General features: G+C 38.6%; 2 protein-coding genes across 2 annotated transcripts in view; one reads left to right on the forward strand and one right to left on the reverse strand.

Annotated features, from left to right (window-relative positions):
• The window catches only part of znf281a (zinc finger protein 281a), a 149,407-nt gene that overhangs the window by 17,264 nt on the left and 110,009 nt on the right, over positions 1-22,134 (reverse strand).
• kcnj19a (potassium inwardly rectifying channel subfamily J member 19a) lies at positions 445-20,289 on the forward strand. Its single transcript, XM_036213158.1, has 3 exons — positions 445-1,764; positions 13,026-13,242; positions 19,319-20,289. Exons 1-3 carry the CDS (start codon positions 1,099-1,101, stop codon positions 19,981-19,983), a joined length of 1,548 nt encoding a protein of 515 aa, XP_036069051.1. The 5' UTR covers positions 445-1,098; the 3' UTR covers positions 19,984-20,289.

A 22,134-nucleotide genomic window follows, 5' to 3' on the forward strand; every position in this document is an offset into this window, starting at 1 on the left:
CCACCATGGAGAGATAAAAGAGACACATGTGGATCTGGAGGTTCTGGAGGAAGTTGCAGACTCGTGATCTAAAAAATACAAATTCTGTTTTATTTTGAAAGCGTTAGAGTTTGCTTTAAATCTAATCTAACTTTCTAACCTTCCACTCAGGCGTCAGCGTTTGGGTTCGGTGTAGAAATCCGATCAGTGCAGTAAGTGAACATAATCAATAAGACGTCTCACTCGCACTGGAGCCTTTTTTAAACTTGAGCTTTGATTAAAAGAAGACAAACCCACAGTGACTCATCCTTCTGCGGATGCTGACAGGGAGAATAGTAGCTCAGGAAATCCTGTTAGATCTTCAAAGTCTAAATCAATGCACGAGCTCAGGAGGAAAGGCAAGAGTTGCTGATTTAAAGTCAGAATTGGACTTTCAGGGGGAGTTTAAATTAAATCTATTGAAAGCAACGATGCAGAAAATGAAGCTTTAGGTAAAAGTTAAATAGATGTTGAATGCTTGTATAGTTCAACTAAAGATCAGATTTTCCAGTAGGTGGAGCTGCTCTAAAGATTTTCTGAGATGATGCAGGAGGATCAGCCTCAAAGTGACAAAAGATTAATTTTGATTCAAAAAAGAATTTGAGAATAAATAAATTAACTTTGATTGTTTCTTCATTAAACTAATTCTGAGTCGATACAGGCTCATCTCTCCCTCTCTCTTCGTCTGTTCTTGTGTAACTCTCTCCTCCTCCCTATCTCTCCTCACACTTCCCTCTCCATGCTTAACCGCCCGGCAGAAGCGGTGAGTGAGTGGTCCGCGCGCTCCTCCTGCGCTCTTTTACGCTCCACTGGAGAGCTCCGCGCCAGTCAGACAGAGTTGGCTCAGCGGAGCGCACAGCTCCAGTCAGAGATCCTCTGCTGTCTGGAGGGATATCCGAGCAAAAGAGACAACAACTGCACAAGGACGCAACAATTGCTTGTAACTGAGGCTGAGCGCGCGCGGAAGTGACCATGGCGCATTTTACGCACTGCAGGTAACCGGCGTTTGGGAGTCTAAAACAACCAAAAACATGGATTAAACTGTCAGGTTCTTCTCCGATCTACCAGAGAAGAGTTGACATGGCAGCCCTTCGCAGAAAATTTGGAGAGGATTACCAGGTGGTCAACACAAACCGGGCGTCCACTTTTTCCGCTCCGGTCAAGAAGAAACGGCAGCGCTTCGTGGACAAGAACGGCCGCTGTAACGTCCAGCACGGGAACCTGGGAGGGGAGACCAGCAGGTACCTCTCTGACCTCTTCACCACTCTGGTGGACCTCAAGTGGCGCTGGAACCTCCTCATCTTCATCCTCACCTACACCATCGCGTGGCTGGTCATGGCGTCCATGTGGTGGATCATCGCGTACATTCGTGGAGACTTAAATCACGGCCACGACTCGTCCTACACCCCCTGCGTGGCCAATGTTTACAACTTCCCCTCAGCTTTCCTTTTCTTCATCGAGACTGAGGCCACCATCGGCTACGGCTACAGGTACATCACGGAGAAGTGTCCGGAGGGCATCATCCTCTTCCTCTTCCAGTCGCTGCTGGGCTCCATCGTGGACGCCTTCCTCATCGGCTGCATGTTCATCAAAATGTCCCAGCCCAAGAAGCGCGCGGAGACGCTCATGTTCAGTCAGGACGCGGTGATTTCCCAGAGAGACGGGAAGCTGTGCCTGATGTTCCGCGTGGGCAACCTGCGCAACAGCCACATGGTGTCTGCGCAGATCAGGTGCAAACTCATCAAGGTAAAGTGGATGGATCACTTGTGGAGTTTATGAAGTAAAACTGATGTTTTTCTACTTTTCTTTTATTTTTATGCTGGAAAAGAATAACTTATTTAGTTTCTACTTGCAAACTTCACATCAAAGGTTACATTGTCAACAGGACATGCCTCATCTAACAAAGCAGGCTTAGGGTATAGCATTACCATAATCCCCAGCTGCAGGATGTTTAGGCGGAGTGGCAGCCGGGTAGGTGCGCCTCAAAGCGCAGAGATAAGGAAGGGAAAAAGAGGCTGTCTGTTGGGAGCGCTGCAGCGTGGATGGCAGAGCAGTGTCCGGCATCAGCTCCTCCTCTGCTGGTGACAGATAGGCTTGTATCAGTGAGTGGATGTGACAAAGAGAGATGCAAGCCTTTAGGGGGAAACTTAATCTGAGTGAGTCACAAACGAGGGGGTCAAGCAAGGAGACGCAGAGGGAAGATTTAAAGAGGACCAAAACCCTTTATGATTGAGCAAAACCAAACAATAAACGGTAAGACAAGCCAATAAAACAATTTTCTTTAGGATTATGCAGCATCTGATTCGATTTTTAATATTTTGTGACATCAAAGATTCAGGTTAGAGCAACCACTCCAATAAAAAAAGTATTTTTAGGGGTTTTAACATGTTCTTATAGCATTTTTCTATTGGAGGACATATATAAATAAAATTAACATTAGAAATTCATTTTTTTAAATTTATTTACTCAAATCATTGTGAATCAGGAGCAGTTTGAAAAAAAAAACCTCATACAAACTACACAAGCTTCTTGCTCCATTCTGATATATCCACAAATAGATCCATGAACGTCTTCATTTTCCCCGTCTATGCTGGAATCTGGATCAAAACTGTACGGCTACATATCTGAGGTATCGCTCGCCATTTTTGTTACACCGATAATGTTAGGTTGGGAGTATGAGGGGCTGGAAGCTAGAGTTTAAACAAAGGAACGGTGGAAAGATATGATCATCTTTATTGATCAACTCTTTCACAACATCTCTGTGGTCAACCAGATGCAAAAATGGAAATTTAAAACTACAATTATTTATAAAAAACAAACACAAATCCACTGAAGTCCAGATCATTCTACCCCAAAATTTGGCATAAAATCTGTGAAAATAAAAGTATAAATCATGCTTTTACATGTGTTCTAATAACAGAATTGATTGAAATAATATGTTGGATAAAAACACAATCAGTAATTGATTGTATTTATGATTTCTGCCAACAAATTCTAGTAAAAAAAGTTTTATATTATATATTTTTTTGTTTTGTTGGCCCGTCTTCTAAAATGAAAACAAATATTGTATCCTATTTGGTGTTTTTAACATGTTCTTGTAGCATCTTTTCTGATGACAGAGGAAATTTATGAGAAAAGAATCTGCATTTCTGAGTATTTCTTTATTCAAATCATTGTGAATCAGGAGCAGATGAAAAAAAAGATCGTAAAAAATCACCGTTTAAACAGAAAATGCTGCTATGGGGAAGGGAAGTGGGGGCGGGGCAACAGTCCCGCCCACAACTCTGAAGTGAATTTCTAATAAACTCCTGCAGAAACTATGTCCTAAGATTTTTTTTAGGTTTGCTTCAAACATCCTAATCATAATGAAATGATCAGAGAATGATTTAAAAATAAATTTGATTCTCTTAAAAAACTGTCAAGGTTTCAAAAGAAGCATCTATGGATGGACAATATTTGTCTTCTCAAACCAGCTGATATGAGCAACAGGAAGTTTGGATTTCATTTAGTTTTAAAGATACTTTTAACCATACTAAGTCATTTTCTATAAAGCCATATCTGAGGGTTATGTTTAGTTAAAAGAGGGAGGATATTTATGTTGTTTGAAATCATTCTTTAATAAAAACTGCAAAGATTTTTTTCCCAAAAATCCCAGATTAGTGCATGGTGTGAATCCTCGCTGCTAATGAAGAGCAAAGCAGGTTATTGGGCTGAACACGGCTAATGAAGCACACCCTCTGAAAACAAGCAGCAATGCAGAAAATGAGCAGCAGGGTCTATTGGCTCCGCTTTTAATTATAGTAATAGAGCTCCTTCCAGCCCCATCTATGTTCGGAGAGCGAAATGGGCAATAAAGAAGACAAACAGCATTAGCGAGGTGTTTGGAGCTTGTTTACGCCTGCGTTCTCCTCCGCACATCCTCGTGGAGCGCAGCGCCGGTCAGCTTAATGATGCGTGCAGGGAGCACGCGCAGAGGAGGTAAAGCGTCCCAGTGGCGTTCAATGTGATCACGCGTTTGGGATTCACCTATAAAATCAATACGAAATTCTCCAGAAGACCTTACAAGAGAGAAAAAGATCACTGGATTCAGAAACCTCTGCTTACAAAGCCCTCCTGTCTGTAGAAAACAATAAACACAGCATCCACTGTTCACTCCTTAGTATTATCATTTTCCCTGCAGGCCTTTGTGGTCTAACCTTGTTCTTTCACTTCAAAGACTTTCTTAGCAACACGGCGGCTCAGCCAGAGCACAGCCCCCTCCACTCAGGAGCCCGTCGAGTCACAGCAGAAACAAAGACACTGTTTTGAACGTGCATGTAAATGTTCTCGGCTTCAAAACACTGCAGTTCCTGGAGGGGGACGTTGGTGGTGCTGTTGAACTGCCGCCGTCCTCCAGTCATTGTTCAGGAGGAGGAATCATTTCAAATCGGAGTGACACACCGTGTGAGGGACAAAGACGGGCTTTCAAAAAGCTGGCTTCCTCCTCCAGAAGCATCTACAACTCGGGTCTTTTCTCGTCAGACAGACTGCACAAATCGGAACTCGCTTCTTCTGCTTTGCTGCTTTTTCTTTTTGTGTGTTTATCTAACACTAAATGGCATCGTCTCAGTTTTAGTGTTTTGGGATTATGAGAGATTACAAGTTAAAAATCTGTCTTTGCAGGGAGATTAAATAACAGAAAGGCACTCCGTGTGCAGAGGTTAGCACACACAAAGAATCCATTTTGGGTCTTCTACTGATAAATGTGAAAAATGAAACATCCTGAAGGAGAACTGATAATCAGAATCATCAAAACCTGAGAAGAGAGACGTTGAAATTGAATCACAAATTGGTGATTAAGCAAAAAACGAAGTGAATCTCTGAAAAAGTACGGCTTGGGAAGAATCCGAATTCATTCCCCACCCCTTTATTTAGCCCTCCAAGCAGAAAGAATAGGAAAAATAGAATCGGACGTCATTTTTCATGACATCATCAATAGTCGACGGTCATTTATGTTAGCCTCTATCTGTCAGCGCTTGGAAAATACATAACATCGGTTTAATAACTCAAAAAAGTCAAAGACAAAACTTACATTAAATGTAAACGTCTCTGTTTCAGAGCCCACCTACATGAAGAAATGTGTTTCTCCTCCATCCTACCAGTGGAGGGATACACAACCTTAAGTTCCAACAGATCTCCCTTAAAAAAGCAAGTTCGGACACCGCTAAAGCTCTAAATGCCCCTACATTGGTGCACTAGGGAGGAGCTGCAGGGGCAGAGAATACATTCAGATTTTTATGCTGCGTTCACACCGATATGCACATCAACGATACACGTCTACATGTCTGAGTTCATGAGATCATTCAAAGAATCCAGGTTCACTCTCACTCCGGGGGCTGTTTTCTACGACAGCCGCTTCCACTGTGTTTCTGTGCGTCTGAGTTTGAAGGCTCACCGTCTCGTTTTAACCAGAGAAGGGAAAAATAAAATAAAATTAGGGGATATCACAAAAGTATCACACAGTTCGGGAGGCCCGAGCCGGCTGCCCCCGCTGGCGATCTGTCCAGGGTGCATATCGCCTTTGCCCAACGGTAGCCGGGACAAGCTCTGGTAACCCCGTGGCCCCAGCGGGTTAAGAGAATAAAAGGAAGTCCAGGACAAAAACTCTCACATTGGATTAATATTTTACCCGCTGATCAAGTCACTAATACGTCATGTGCCCCAAACTGAGTCCCTGATTGGCAGACGCAGCGACCTGCCAAAATTTAGACATTTGAACTCCAAATTTTCACCACACTGCACAAGTTGTGGTCTGCACAAGCTGCCAGACCTCTGCGCCGCCCCCCTTGCTCAAGGGCTTTAGATTGCCTTGATTCACGTCTGTGGAAACTGGCTGCTTCTGTCGTGTGAATCGCGTTTGGTTTGAACGCAGCATTAGACTTTTCAGCAGAAATCTTAGTCGTTCAAAGAGAATTAATATTCAAAAGTCATTTTTGTTTAAGCAGAGGAGCAAAGGTTTAATGGACAGTTTGCAAGTATCTGTAGTTTAAAGATCCACTCTGATGAAAATCAAGTTTTTGGTGTTTTTAACATGTTCTTGTAGCATTGAAATTGCATTTCTGAGTATTTCTTTATTCAGATCGTAGAAATGGCACAGATGGAAAAAGCCTGTAGATGTGACATTGAACCTACGGCAAGCCACAAGCCTCCTGCTCTTCTATTCTGATGCAAACACAAACAAATAGATCCATGAACATCTTTGTATTCCTCATCTGAGCTGGAATCTGGACTGAAACTCTACGGCTGGACAGCTACAATACATTTTGTTGCACTGATAATCTTAGGTTGGGGTTGTGAGGGGCTGTTAGCTAGAGGTGGAGAGTGTAAACAGATGGATGATGGGATGTTGGGGTGGGCTTACTTCATGCTAACAATCCCACCCACAACTTGGAGGTGTCACAAACAGACATAAAGTTGGTTTTCTGATCTAAATTCACAATGAAAATACCACTGGACACACTTCAAAAACAGATAAGATGATCAGAGTGGGACTTAAAGGGATTGTCTGGATTTTCTCAGGTGCACACTTGATAAAATGTTGGGATTTTGCAACATAATCTGTGGCTGGAGAACTGTGTACTTTAAAAACACATTTTTATGCAGATAATTGGGCACTAAAACGATCTTTTATGCCAAAAAAGACCACAAAGGAAGCATTAAACCTCCATGCTTTTCATGCCTGAAGCTTAGATGCTTCTGGGTCACTTCACACGGTTCTCATGATCATCTCTAAGCATGAAAAGAAGGATTTACAACCCAAAAACAAGATCTGGAAAAGAGGAAAGCCCTCTTAAGATCATGTTTTCCAACAAGCTGGAATTCATATTTGTGAAAAGCCTTTTTCTCCGTTCTTCGCTGTGGGGAGAGAAGGCAGACACTGCCCTTTGAAAGAGCGACAAACCTGTCATTGCTCTGTATGTCAGCTTGAATATCCACCTCAGCCCACTTGTGACGCTGCAGACAGAGGAGCTGTGCTGCGTCTGATGAAAGCACCAGTCTTTCACCACTCCGACTGAAAACCACAGACCCACTGACCTTTGGTTTGAAGTTGGCCGGTGGCCATCTGCCCACGCCTGCATGAGGAGTTTTGGTTTCTGCTCCGCGATGCCCTGGAAAAGCAGGGGAGGCTTTCTTCACCGTGTTTTGGCTCAAACCGCTCGCATACTTTCTGGAGCCAGGAAGCAATCTGCTGCTCTGCTGCTCAGCTCTGAAGGAGCCAGCAGAGAGCATCGCCAAGATCAAGGAAAGCAGAACAATTTGGGCAAAGATCATGAAATCTCAATTTCATGTGAGGGTTTATAAAAAAAAGACATGAAAGATGAAATGAGCAAAGAAAACGTGGATGGAGGGATGAAAGATGGAGGAGTGAACTCGTACAAAAATCCACAAACATGAAAATGATTTGAATATTTTACATTAAAATGATGTTATACAGATTTATTCTCAGTGTTTTTCTTCAGGTGGAGTGAATGTTAAATGAAGGGAAACAGATTTGAGGAAATTAAAAGTGTCAGATTTGGTTCTGCAGCTCAATGTTTTGGATATTTTCTAAAGCAGTTGGACTTTGTGAGCTTATCAGAACTACATTTATTTAACCAAATAAAAGTTATCGAGCTCTTGATTTATTGCTTTATTTAATTTTTTATCATTGAGCTTCATATGAAAATTTCACCAAGTAAAAGGTCAAGGTAAATTTCAATTTGTTTTTATGGATTTGGTTTATTTCAAGCATTAATTGTAGACAAAAAAAAATCTCACAGGTGTATCAAACTCATTACAGAAATAATGAAATGTATTGATTAAAAAAAACAAGACACACTTAAGTTGTATTTAATTAATTAAATATGGTGATTATTAACTGAAATTAAGTAGAGCTTGATGTATTTTATAGTTTTGCATAGTTTTAATAATTTCATAATTTCTCATTAACAGAATTACTTTTAATACAGAGTAATTATATCCGGCCCCGCAGATCATTATGTATTACTATGATTAACAGTCTAATGTTATCTTGTCACATCACTATTTGACAAAATATATATTTTATTTAGAGCAAAATATTCAAGTTAGGTTGATTTATTCTGGAATAAATGTTTTTATTTATATTTGTGTAAATAATATATATTTTAAAATATATTATTTTGATGTATTCATTAAATATTTGACCCACTGTGTGTTTTGGATTTTGTCCCCCTGTGCGTTTGACACCCCTGTTCTAAAGTGAAAAAAAAACAAAAATTTTAAATTTTCTTTATTATAAAATGATTTTACATTTAAACTTGTGATACAAAATAACAGAATGACCTTTTAAACATTTGGTAAACTCCAGCTAAGATTTATAAATCTTTTAAAAACCCACTCCGATCTTCCTTTGAGCTATTTTAAATGTGGTCTTAAAGTCCCACTCTGATAAAAATTGTGCTTTTGACGTTCTTAACATGTTCTTGTGGCATTTTTCTCATGACACAAAATGAACCTTAAAATGGCAATTTCGGACAATTCTTTATAGAAATCGTTGTGAATCAGGAGCAGATGAAAAATGAAGAAGATTTCAGGTGTGACGTACAAGCCACAAGCTTCCTGTTCCGCTTCATTCCGATACATCCACTTACAGACAAATAGATCCATGAACGTCTCGTCTGAGCTGGAATCTGGATCAAACTGTACAGCTGATGGCTCCTATATTTCTGTTGCAGTGGTAATGTTAGGTCGGGGTTGTTAGGAGGATGTAAGCGAGCGGGAGAGCATGTAAGATTCAAAGACTTAAGATTCAAAGACTTTTATTGTAACTGTCAGGGACAGTTAAATTGTGTAAACAGATGGATTTCTTCTTTTTTTTCCTGAATCAGGTTTTTTTTTAGGAGTTTTTCCTTACTGGGAGGGAGGGTCTAAGGACCGGGATAACCAGTTTTATTTAGTCTGTTTAGTTTAGCAATTAGCTATTGTTTATATTATATGACTGACTTTCTGCTTCTGTGAAATTACTTGAATGAAGCCCAAATGAGGCAACTGATTTGTGATATTGGGCTGTATAAATAAAATTGAAGTGAATCTAAAAGGGGCGGGGCTACACATTCTCACTCCCAACTTTTCATACATGGACATATGGTTAAGGCTCCCTCCGTGTCACTTTTGGGTGTCCCCAAGTCATCATTTTTTGGCGTGCTGGCTGTTCCCATTAAATCACGGGTACTCAACCCTCAGGATGTTGGTACCGGACGTGGAAACAGATGCAGAACTACTACGGGTCTGGTTTGCGTACCAGTATTCAACAGCAATGGTTGGGGACCCCTGATTAGAATATGCATTTTTTTCCCTGTCTCTGGCCTGGTACAAGCAGCCCTTGGACTGGTACACCCAAAACATCAAAAAGTGGCGTGGAAAGGACCTGAACCATAGGTCCATATATGGCGAGTTGTGAGTGAGAATGTGTTGAGACACATTTCTAATGAACTCCTGCCGCTCTGCAGACACAGTGAAACAAAAAAAACTTTTTCCATTTTGGCTAAAAACGGCCCTAAATCACCTCTAGTTGAGAATGTGGAGAAATTATAACCTTGAGTTATATAAAGAGTAAAAACTTAAAGTAATAACTCGACTGCTCTGTTCTGATCGGAGATCACTGCTTTTCCGCCACTTTTCTCCTCCACGAAAGACTGATTACTTTACAGGCAGCGGGTAGGTGTTGAGTGATCATCAAACTTAAGGTGTAATCAATGTCTCCTGTCTGCACCCTTGAGTACCATTCACACCACTGACATTTCTGTTTAGAGGGAAAATCTTCAATGATCAGACCAGCAGAGATGCCTCAGATTTAGATGGTTCTTCTGAACAGAAAGTGAGTGAAGGGTCTCTGTCTGCCCATCATTCGTGTGGACAGAATGTCACACTCAGAGGAAAACGACAAAAAAAAAAAAAAACGTGGCAAGTTCCATGATCTGAGTCTGTGTGAGGCACAGCAGAACGCCAGCGGGGTCTCTCAGTATTTGCATGCAGTCATTTATCTTAAAATCTAAGTGACAAATACAGACAATGAAATGTAGATTTTCTCTGGGAGAAGTTCCAAACAGTTTTCATCGCCGTCTTCATGAATCCTGATGAATGTTTGCAGAGGATTGAAAATACAGTTTCTGTCATGATGACCTGAAGAGAAACTGCTCTGATAGAAACAAAACAATACAAACGTTTCTTTAGAGTTTAAAGCTTTGGCTGCTACGTTTGAAGTTTTATGCCTTGGTTTCTGACAGAAACTAGCAGTGATGATTTTGAGTTCTTTGGAGGGAGTTTCTGTCTCTCTGTGGACAGATTTTGTCAGCATGACAGCTTCACATTAGCTGATGATTGAGATTTAGTGGGAGTTTTCATTGCCAGCTCTGTGAGCAAACAAGACTAAGTCGTGTGAGATAAGAAGTCTGGTTTGTCAATCTCTGCTATCAGTTTTCCCCATTTAACTGAGAGATGAAGGAATCATTTCTGCAAGTAAAGTCTAACAAAAGATCTAAAAAGTTACACAACTGAACCCAAATAAAACATAGAAGATAGAGGAACATCTTATTTAAAAGAGTGTTTTTGTTGTTTTAACATGTTCTTGTAGCATTTTGCTCAGGATAGAGTACATACATGAAAGAATTTATGATCAAAACTGGATTTCTGAGTATTTCTACATATAAATCGAGTTGGTTCAGTAGCAAACGAAAACCGGATGTTTGAAAAAGCTCTGATTTGTAGTAAAAGATACAATCCTTTTCCACGAAAATTCAAAATCCTCCACTTGCAGACAAACACATCCATTAACTTCTTCATCTTCCTCGTCGGAGCTGCCATCTGGTTCAAAAGCGTTTTCCGTTTTGAAAGGAATGCTGGGAAATTAGGGAGGCACAACCCAAAAAGAAATTTCTAATGAGCTCTTGCTGCTCTGCAGAAAATATGTCTGAAAAGAATGACTCAAGCTTGTTGATTTTGGCTTAAAATTGCATAATCATAATTAATTTTACAATAGAAAAAATATAAAACTTTAAGGAAAAATCCCCTTTTTAAATCTGCTTTTCACTTGTTTTCTCTCACTGAAAATATCCTTAAAAAAACAATTCTGGATAAACAAATAATGTAAAAGTTTAGGTCAAAGCTTAATTAAATTTACATCAAATTTATTCTTATTTGCTCCATTACAACACCCAGTCTTCTGCCTCCTGACAGCAGCACAACCTCGGAGCAGCTCTTAGTATAATAGTTAGTGGATTATCTTTACTGCAAATAAAAAGTTAAGAGATAAGAAGCTTGTAGAAAACGTTCAATGTTTGACAGAGATTGTCTGTAGTCGTGCTGCACTCCACACTCATGTCTGGTGCTGTGAAGAATCTGACTATAAAAATGTAATCCATTTATTCCTCTAAACAAAGCTTTGGCTTAACTAAGCAATTAAAGTTTAAAAAATAGTCATGTAACCGTAAGATAATCCAAGACAAAAGTATAAGAGCAGTGGTCCCTAGGGTACAATAGGGTCCCTATTTTATTAATAATCTGATTCTGAAGGAAGTTTTATTTTGGAAAAATGACTGGATTTTCTCCACATCCGACTCATTCTTCATGCACGTCAAGTCACTCAGTCAGAAATCCATCCTGTTTCTTGACCCTAAACTGAAACTCTGAAGTTAGAAAAATTCAATTTAATTTTATTTATAGCCTTCATACTGGTAATTAAACAAAAGCAGAAAGTCGGTCATAAACCAAACTGGTTATTCCTGCCCTTTGACCCTCATTCTCAAATATATTTGAAGAGTTTCTTTTAGCAGAAAAGAATCAGTGAAGAAACAGAAGAAGAGCTTTTGACTTCAAAATAAAAGTAAGCTATATTTAACAGACAAAAACCAGGAGTCTTTATTCCAGATATGGATTTATTGCAACAGTTTTTCCCTCAAACCATCAGAGAACCTTAAAATATTCAGAAACCGATTGTCTAAAGTTACCAGGATGCTGGATCATGTTTATGATTATATTTCATATTTCTGTCAAATGAGGTTGAAGTTGACGTCTAATTTTGATAGTTTTGGGTTAAGGGAAAATCTATACCATATTTTAATTATTCCTACATGAAATCTAATTAAATAATAAAGTTGAAAAAGCTGCAGGTATCTTAACAGAGGATAGTGATAGTTTTATACAGACTTTACTGTAAAAATATTGTCTGACATTAAGCTGGTTTGTTGCTTGAAAACGTTTAGGACCATAAAACAGTGAGATGAAGCTTTGAGATTTATTAACTTTTATTATTTTGATTTATTTTTGAAAAGACAAACATCCAGCATGATATAATGAGAGTCAGAGACGAGTTCAGATCTGTGAAAGTCTCTTATTGCTGTAAGCCACAGCGACATATGTGGCAGCAACATGAAAATTCTACAAATTCATAAAAAACAAAAAACTACATAGATGATTTTCTACAGGTTTGATTTTCATTGTTTAGAAAAAGTTTATTTTAAAAAAAATAATTTTCTAAGAAAGTAAATATAATTTTCTTACTGAAAATGTTCATTTATTACTTTTTAATGAAAAAATTACAAGTTAAAATTGTTTTTTGATTGCTGATAGTTTGCAACAAACAGTTTATTTAATTGAATATTCAGATTTTTTAAATAAATATTTACCTAAACAACAATGAAATGGTTACGGTTAGTTTGATAATGACATTTAAGCATTTATATATTATAGAAATAGGATAAATCATCTTTATTATTGTTCTAGTAACGTAAAAATGTTATTTATGATTTTCTAAAGTCTTATAAAATTGTCGTGCATGCCCGTATGAAAATTATTTTATAAATGATAAATGTTTTTAATGATTCTGTAGATAGATTTAAATGAAATCTAAACTTTTCTGGCACAAAATACGATCAGATTCAAGTAAAGGACGTGTTTTCTGGCACAGAGAAATCTAATGCTCCCTCTTTTTGTCTCGTCTGGTCGTCTAGTCCCGCCAGACTCCTGAGGGCGAGTTCCTACCTCTGGACCAGTGCGAGCTGGACGTTGGCTTCGGGACGGGTGCAGATCAGCTCTTCCTTGTGTCCCCCCTCACTATTTGTCACGAAATTAATCCCAAGAGTCCTTTCTTCGATCTGTCGCAGCGCTCTCTCATGAACGAGCAGTTTGAGATCGTGGTGATCCTTGAGGGCATCGTGGAGACCACAGGTGAGGAATCTTTGAACATTTTGTACACAAAAATACTCTGAAGACTCTATAAAACCCTTTATCCCACCTTTCTGCTTTTACTCATTTAAGAAGGGCGGTACAGCTCAGACAATGACAGAATAACGAGGAATATTTCAGCACTGCAGGATCAGTTTATCCCCACTTAGGATAATACAATAAAAATGATAATAAAAGTCTGCATTCATGGACAGATGATGAATGAGCAGACGTTTAAGCAGAAGCTGCATTTTCCAGAACACAGCAAAGGGTTGGTAATCAGCCTGTGGACTGCAGGCTCCAGCATCCACACGCCCCCCTGTTGCATATTTATCAGAATGGTTCTTCCCCAAAGTCTAATACAAATAAATCCATCTCCCCCCCTTTTCATTTCAGCTCTGCCTCTTTCCATGCTCCGAAGCGTTTCTTCTGCCAGTGTGGCAGGGAAACCACAGAGCTGGAAAGGCTCAGAGCAGGAGGAAGGGATCAGAAGGAAGTGGAGGGGTAGGATCAGTCCTCTACGGGTAAAACCTTTAATCTGAGAGCTGCCACAAGTTACAGCTGCCATCCTCTCAATAACACACTTCTATTCTACTCCACTTGCTCCTCTCAGGTTTCAAACACAACTGCAAGAATGCAATTCTTGTTAGTTTTCTGATTGAGTCTTTAAAAATGGGTTTTTGATTCATAAAAAAAGGAAGACGATCATCTATTAAAGTGATTTTCTCTGAGATTAAGTCCATTTTCAGACAAGGACACTAACCGGACACTTCTCTTGCCTTCCTGGCATAATTTCAACAAGGTACTGAAAACATTCCTCAGAGAGTTTGGTCCATATCAACATGATAGCATCACACAGTTGCTGCAGATTTGTCGGCTATGATGCCGATCTCCACAACATCCCAAAGGTGGGCTGAGATCTGGTGACTGTGAAGGTCATTTGAATCCAGTGAACTCTGAGGCTGGTCTTAGTATTTCAGAAATTGCTGATCTACTGGGATTTTCACACTCAACCATCTCTAGAATGGTTTAAAAAAGAGAAAATATCAAGTAAGCGGAAGTTCTGTGGGTGGAAATGCCTCGTTGATGCTAGAGGTTAGAGGAGAATGGCCAGTAACTAACTAGTTACAACCGAGAAGAGCATCTCTGAATGCAAAACGCATCAAACCTTGAGGCAGATGGGCTACAACAACAAAAGACCACAACAGGTGTCACTTCTGTTAGCTAAGAACAGGAAACAGGCTACAATTCACTCAGGTTCACTAAAACTGGTCAATAGAAAATTGGAGAAATGTTGTTTGATGAGTCTCCATTTTTTGGATTTCTTTGGTAGGGTCAGAATGAAAAACATGGATCTATCCTGCTTTGTATCAGGCTAGTGGTCGTGGTGTCATGGTGTGGGGGATATTTTCTTGACACACTTGGGACATTTTGAACATGAAAATGAGTTCACTGGACTTAAATGGCCTCCAAAGTCACCAGATCTCAACCCAATAGAACACCTTTGAGATGTGGTGGAACACCATCATGTTAATGTTAACCAGACTCTTTGAAGAATGATTACAGTACATTTTTGAATTTATGCCACCAAGGATTAAGGCAGTTAGTGTGTGTGTGCATTTGTTGCTATTTGTACTATCTTTCCTCATGACAGTTATGGATAAATATAGTTTACGAAAAGTATAGATTTTGTTTTTCCACTAATTACAATCAAGGAAGAGTTACCATCTAGAATCCGTTCATGATATTCTAGTTGTGTGTAGACACCAGTATCATCAGCATATATCTGAATTTCAATATCATCACACACAAGTGAAAGTAATTGTGAGTCAATAAGGAACAGGCTGAACAATGAGGCCCCAAAACTGAACCTTAAGGGCACCCCTATTGTAAGACTTCAGCCCAACAGGACTATTTGTGACAAGGGCTCTGCATTTAGAAACACTCCAGTTAGAACCCTTCGATGTCAGACCTTCACGAAAAACAAAACGTTTTCTCAGTGCAATGATTGCTCCTTTAAATAAACTGAATTAGATACAATAAAGCCTCTGAGTCAAGATGATTACAACTTTTTCCTCTACCTTGGAGATGACCGGGACATACTTTACTTGGTGGTGATTGCTAATCATGTGTTTGTCCCCTGATTTTTAAATTGGAGTTACAACTGCTGTCTTTTAGAGTCCAAAAAATGTAAAAATACATTTTTTCTTATTGTATGAATCTGTGTTGTCATGAGATCACCACACTTTTTAAGTTTTGGATTCAGAACATTAAGTATAAAGTTAAATGCCCACATTCAAAAACAACAATCTGGCAGTTTTGTTCGTAAATTTGCAATAATTAGGATTTTTTTTTTAGACTTTTTAGATGCCAAAATTTGCAACAAAAAAGATAAAAAAAATGCTGTCTGTTTCCCCCCAAAATTAGAACACTTCTTCTGTGGAACCTGTGCAGATTGTTTGAGTTTAGTAGATGATTAGTTGGTAAAACTCAGATTAAAACAATCATTTGGGCAGATTTTTACAAAATATTCAAATTTTCTGTTGTTTTTGTAGGTTTTGTGAGCTGGAAAACCAATTAATATAAAAAAATATACAAATAAATACTTGAAATCAATTAAACAGTGATCCCCTGAGTCTATATTCTATGAACATTTTATTTTTTTGAATGTAATTATGGAAATAAATACACTTCTTGCAGGTTTTCTCCCATTATTCTTCATAAAAACCTCCCGTTGATACAAATATTTCCCTGAATTGAATGTGCGAGTCCAAAAAACCCCAATCATTATGGCCATCTGAATACTTGAAGTGTTCTCAACAATTTATAGTAATTCTTAGTTAAATTAAAGTAGTGTATTTCATAATTTGTCATTTTCTTCTCAATAAACAAGTCATTTTTTGGGAAACATCAATACCAGCATTAAATAAGTTGTTTTAAATCTGTAAACATTATACTGGAAAAATCAAGCCTGAGGATATACAAGCAAAGAAATAGTTTATTTTATGTTTTAATAACTGTTTCATTAACCCACAAATGTAATATATAATCTTTCCCTCGAGGAAACATTGAGTTGGGACAGATGTCCTGCACTACTTCCAATAAACAGGGAAAAAATTAGCAATTGTTTAGCTTTTTTAAAGAAAGTATTTCTTTTAAACAGATGACTCAAACTTTACCTCATCAAACAAAATTGCCATTCCTGTATGGAGAAGAAACAACAGCGGATCCATCAGAAAAATGAAATCTCATTTGCTGACTGTTTCAGGAAAAAACATTGTCCCTGTTGTCGTCCTCTCATTCGTTCTTGTTACTCTCAGACAAAACTGAACACGAGCTTGGAAATGATTTGTAAAAGTCACAATTCTGCAGATGGAGTCTGTGTGTCCGCAGCACAAATGTGCTGATATATTTTATAGTAAAGGCTGAAAATACTAAACATTGCAAAGTAAAAAAGGTTCATAGATGAGTCAGAAGATGTTGCAGGACGTGACTGAGACTCCCCACTGTTGCAAAGTTCACAAATGATGCTGCTAAGACAGAGATGCATGATAACTCCGGCCTTCACAGCTTTAGGCTAAAAAGAAAAGAGTACTTTTATCACTGAAACTTTTCAAAAATTACAGCCAGCAAGAACAGGAAGTATCTTTGCAAAGATCCTTCTTTTCACTACTCAAATACTGTCAGATATTGATCTTATTTTTGATTTAGTGTCATTTGCAGATAAAAAATGCTCTGTTTTAAAAGCTTTATTTTGGGTCTTTCTCACTTGCAGATCAATCTGAAAAAACAAATCAGTAAAGTTTATCCTGAAACCTGAGCTGTTCTAACTTGAATATCTTCTTCTTCTTGTCTGTCGGGTCTTTTGAGCTGTAGGCTCCTTTTTTATCCCTCAAATTAATCAAATTAGCATTTTGTGCCCACAACTATATTGCATTGTGGGTATATATTAGCATTCTCAGGCCACAATTTAGCATTTTACTAGGATATTGTGTGCAGAAATGAGCATTTTGTGGACAAAAAAATAGTATCTCATGAGAATTTGTGTCACATAATGCTATGTGACACAAATCACCACTTTGCGAAAACAATTTAATTTTTGTGTGCACAAATGAGCATTATGTGGCTGCCATTTGGCATTTTGAGTGCATAAAATAGTATCTTGTTGGCAAAAATTAGCACTTTATGAGCACAAATTAGCATATTGTGGCCTTAAATTAGCATTTTTTGAGCACAAGCTCATATTAGCATTATGTGCACAGAAAAATACTATTTTGATGGCAAAATTGAGCTTTTTGTGAGCACAAATTAGTCATTTGTGGCCACAAATTAGGGTTTTATGAGCACAAATTAGCATTGTTTTGAGTACAAATTAGCACTTTCTTAAGCTCAAATTAATATTATGTGCACAGAAGAATAGTATTTTGTTGGCAAAATTGAGCTTTTTGTGAGCACAAATTAGTCATTTGTGGCCACAAATTAGGGTTTTATGAGCACAAATTTGCATTTTGTGAACAGTAAAATAGTGTTTTGTTAGCATAAATTTGCATTTTGTAGCCACAAATTAGGGTTATTAGAGGTGAGCATGTTTTTGCTTACAATTTAGCATTTTGTGACCACAAACTAGCATTTTAAGCTACTAGGGTCTTGTGGGTAACAAATGAGCATTTTGTGTGCCGCAATTTGGCATTAATTAGAATTTTGCACGCAGAAAAACAGGATTTTGTGGGTAGCATATGAGAATTTTGTGCTAACCGATCAATTTTCTAACCTCATTTTGTCCCTTTGGGGGTCACAGAGTTGCAAGAGCCAAACATGGCCACTCTTGGGCACCGGGATGGTTCACCCTAAACAGGTTGCCAGTCTGTTGCAGGGCAAAAATGAGCATTTTGAACACAAAAATTTGTATTTTATGATTATAAATTCGCAATAGGAATTGAAGATAGTAAAATATTCATTTGTGTGGACAAAAATAAATAAGTGTCCAAAAAATAATCATAAATGCTGCTATGCACAACAAAAATACCAAGGAGAATACTAATTTGTGGCCACAAAAGTGCACAAAATTCTAATTCTAATCATTTGAGTGAACAATTTTTAATGTGTTGTTGGCATGTCGCATCAAATGCTCCATGAGAGAGAACATCATTTTAGTGAATAAAATACCAGCAGAAGGAAGCACATGGAGTTCTAGACTCGCTCGCTTCTTTTTTTCTGCTGTAATTTGTTCCTAAAGCTTAACGAACAGAATGACGGCAGCTGTTCTCGTGGTTGGAGAACATTTCTGGAAAATGGTTCCGCACTCACCACTGTAACTGCAGCCAAGCATAAAAACGACCACTAAGTCGATATAGGATCGCTGAGGGTTTACAGTAGATGAAGATGAGTAGCTTGCCTGGAATAGCATGAAGGAACATGACATAATACCGCACACATCATCCCTCAGAGGCACGAGATCAGACTCCCACGCATCTGCAAGCCCGAGCTTTAAGTGAAAAGCTCAGGTTACAGCAAAACTCCTGCTTTAGGAAAAACACAAGTTGAAAATTGTTGAGGTCAAAAGGGTAAAATGTGATCAGAATGACTAGCCCGTGGTAATCAGGTCAACCAGGAGTGTAATAAGAGTCTGCAGTGGCTAACAATTAAGACATGCATTGACCTGCTGTTCCAGCCACTGAAGCACCGGGTTTATGGAGATTGCTAATTCAGTTAATCAGGATTTTTACACTGGTAATTATCTGATATAAGACGGGCCGCAGTGGGGATGAGCATCTGTTCCAGCCTTCTCCTTGTTCTTCAATTCTTTTGTCTTGGAGAAAGAAAATCTCAAATATTGACAACAGGCTGGAAAAGATTCGTGGTTGCATCTGAAATGAGTTTACAGCTGAGCTTAAATCTAAATTGAGGCAGTTGATTGCAGAGGAAGTAGGCATGAAGGCGCTCTCGCCAGTAATAAAGGCAAGAGGAAGAAGATAATAAGACAGAAAGATGCCCTTTCGCGTCCCTCTTTGTCGGCCAATAATTGTTTTGTTTGAGCCCCCATTATTGAGATGATGCCTCACTTTTCCCTCTCTTGTAGGCATGACATGCCAGGCACGGACGTCATACACCGAAGACGAGGTTTTATGGGGCCATCGCTTCCTGCCGGTGATGTCCCTGGAGGAGGGCTTCTTCAGGGTCGATTACTCTCAGTTCCACAGCACATTTGAGGTGCCGACACCTCCTTACAGTGTCAAAGAGCACGAGGAGAAGAATTCATTGCCCTCGCCGCTTTCCACTCCCACCCCGGCCCTGGCTGAGCACCACGGCGGTCGGCGAGACCGAGTGTTTTCTGTGGATTGTATAAACAGTTCAGAGGAGGGGAGCCGGCAGGGAGGGGGCGGGGGCCGGCTGCCGAGCAAGCTGCAGAGGATGAGCTCATCCGGGAAGGAGGACCTGCAGAGGAAGGTGCTTTTGCTCAGCTCCCAGCACTCGGAGAAGGCCTGCAGCACCGGAGACCTTCCCCTGAAGCTGCAGCGCCTCAGCTCCTCGCCGAGCCCTGTGACGCAGAACCGCCTGCAGCTGAAATCCCTCAAAGTGGGATTTGAACCAATGACACAGTCAACGGGAGATCTATACCAGCGCAGCCCCACGACCGGGCTGCCGTCCACCCCGATCCCCATGCACAGCCCTCTACTCTCGGCCGGCGGGAGGCCGGAGGACAACCTGCCAGCAAAACTACGGAAGATGAACGCAGATCGCTGAAGAGCGACCACCGACACAGCAGGAACACTCAGACTAACCTTTTGAAGGAGAGAAAAGATGGGCTAATAACAATTATTTGATTATTTTTTTCTTAAAATGCAAATGTTTACTGAAATTACTGTGATTTTGTGTTTCACATCAGAAGCATTCATGCAACAAAAAAAAACATTTATTGAGGAGTTCTGCAGAGGTTGTGCATGTATACACAGAATCTATTGTTTAACATATGCACCACTACTTTATAGTCTCTTAGTTTTATCAAATATAACTTATATTAAGAGCATAATAAAAACGGTTCAATCTTTGCTTTGAGTGTCTTTTAATTTGAAAAGAACATTTTTTTGTCATCCGTCTAACCACTGAGAAAAAAGACGACAATAAAACACCTGAAGTGAGGATCCTTCATTTCCTTTAAACCTGTCTGAAGAGGTTCTGTGGAAGAGAAGGGTTTCAGAAAAATCACTTTATATTAAGAAAATAAACCCCACAAAATGTAAGATTTGAAGCTGTCCAAACACCACGCTAAAGGTATCACCGGCAGCTGAAATAGTGATGAAAATGACTGAAAAAAAATATGTTTTCTGATGGAGGTCACATATTAAGAAAATTAATCTAATTTCTGAGTATTTATTTATTTAAATTGTAATGAATCAGAAACAGACAAAAGAAAATATGCCATTTTTAAACATAGAAAACACTTTGTGCAGGCCACAAGCTTCCTGCTCCGCTCCATTCAAATAGATCCATGAACGTCTTCGTTTTCCTCCTCTGAGCTGGAACTGTGCGGCTGGATAGTTCTGATATTGCTCATCATTTTGGTTGCACCAGCAAGGTTAGGTTGGGGGTGTGAGGGGCTGTAAGCTAGCAGGAGAGCATGTAAACAGAGAGCTCTCAGCAATGGTGAAGAGAATGGAGTATCACTGCCATTTTAAAAGCAAAATTGTTTTTTTAATTATGACTAAAATCTTAAATTTAAGAGAAAAAAGTTGTAACTGTTAAATTATAAGAATAAAGATGTATATTTATAGTTTTAAAAGTCATAGGCTAAATGTTTGACATTTTTTCTTGTAAATGTACATGTTTTAAAGTATTAAATGTATTATTTTAGAAGTAGTAAACTTTAAAAAACATGTACATTTACCAAAAAAAAACACTAAAGTCAAAAATGAAAAGACATGGAACATTTTTTCCAGATCGGTTACAAAAACAAAGAAATTATGAACCTTTTATCAACTCAAAATCAAATTATTAGCAGTGTTGCCGCCTTTCCAGGGTTCGGTGTTGGTAATGCGAAGTTTCATAAAAGAAGGAGCTCAGAGACGCACGTTAGCAGAACCGTCACTTTATTCTGCCCACTTGTCACCTTACGTCACAGGTGTCGAACTCCAGCCCTGGAGGGTCGGTCTAAAACATGTGTTCCAACCAAGCTGCCATAGAAGCTTCTTATTGGCTAAACACACCTGACCCAGGTATTCAGCAGCAGATAAGGCGGGGTTTCTGGAAAACCAGCAGGACGTCGGCCCTCGAGGACTTGAGTTTGACATCCTGCCTCATGTAACTGTCCTTTACGACTATAAATCTTGTAAATTTCTCAGAAAAAAGTTGCTATCTTTTGCCATCTGTTGTGTCTTTACAAGAAAAAAAGTTGCAAATTTACGAGAAAAAAGTTGTAAATATACAAGAAAAAAATTCTTAAATTTAAGAAAAAAAAGTTATAAATGTACGAGAAAAAAAAGTTGTACATTTCTATGAAAAAAAGTTCTAAATTGCAGAAAAAAAGTTATAAGTTTACATGAAATAAGTTGTAATTTTTTTTTTAAAAAAGTTGTGAATATACAAGAAAAAATTCTTAAATTTAACAAAAACAAGTTAAATGTACGAAAAAAAGTAGTACATTTCTAAGAAAAAAGGTGTAGATTGCAGAAAAAAAAGTTATAAGTTCACATGAAATAAGTCGTAAATTTAAAAAAAAAGTTGCAAATTTACAAGAAAAAAAGTTGTACGTATACAAGAAAAAATTCTTAAATTTAAGACAATAAAGTTATAAATTTATGAGAAAAAAATTGTAAATTTAACAAGATTTAAAGCCATAAGTTTATGACTTTAAATCTTGCAATATATATATATATATATATATATATATATATATAT

This window comes from Oryzias melastigma, linkage group LG8, assembly GCF_002922805.2.
Source record: "Oryzias melastigma strain HK-1 linkage group LG8, ASM292280v2, whole genome shotgun sequence".
NCBI classification, from domain to species: domain Eukaryota; kingdom Metazoa; phylum Chordata; class Actinopteri; order Beloniformes; family Adrianichthyidae; genus Oryzias; species Oryzias melastigma.

What these genes read in the sequence shown, in the direction of transcription:
- kcnj19a (XM_036213158.1), top strand. Translation starts at nt 1,099, where the DNA reads ATGGCAGCCCTTCGCAGAAAATTTGGAGAGGATTACCAGGTGGTCAAC. An exon ending in TCAGGTGCAAACTCATCAAG is followed by an intron (nt 1,765 to 13,025) that starts GTAAAGTGGATG and finishes CTGGTCGTCTAG; the next exon opens with TCCCGCCAGACTCCTGAGGG. An exon ending in GGGCATCGTGGAGACCACAG is followed by an intron (nt 13,243 to 19,318) that starts GTGAGGAATCTT and finishes CCTCTCTTGTAG; the next exon opens with GCATGACATGCCAGGCACGG.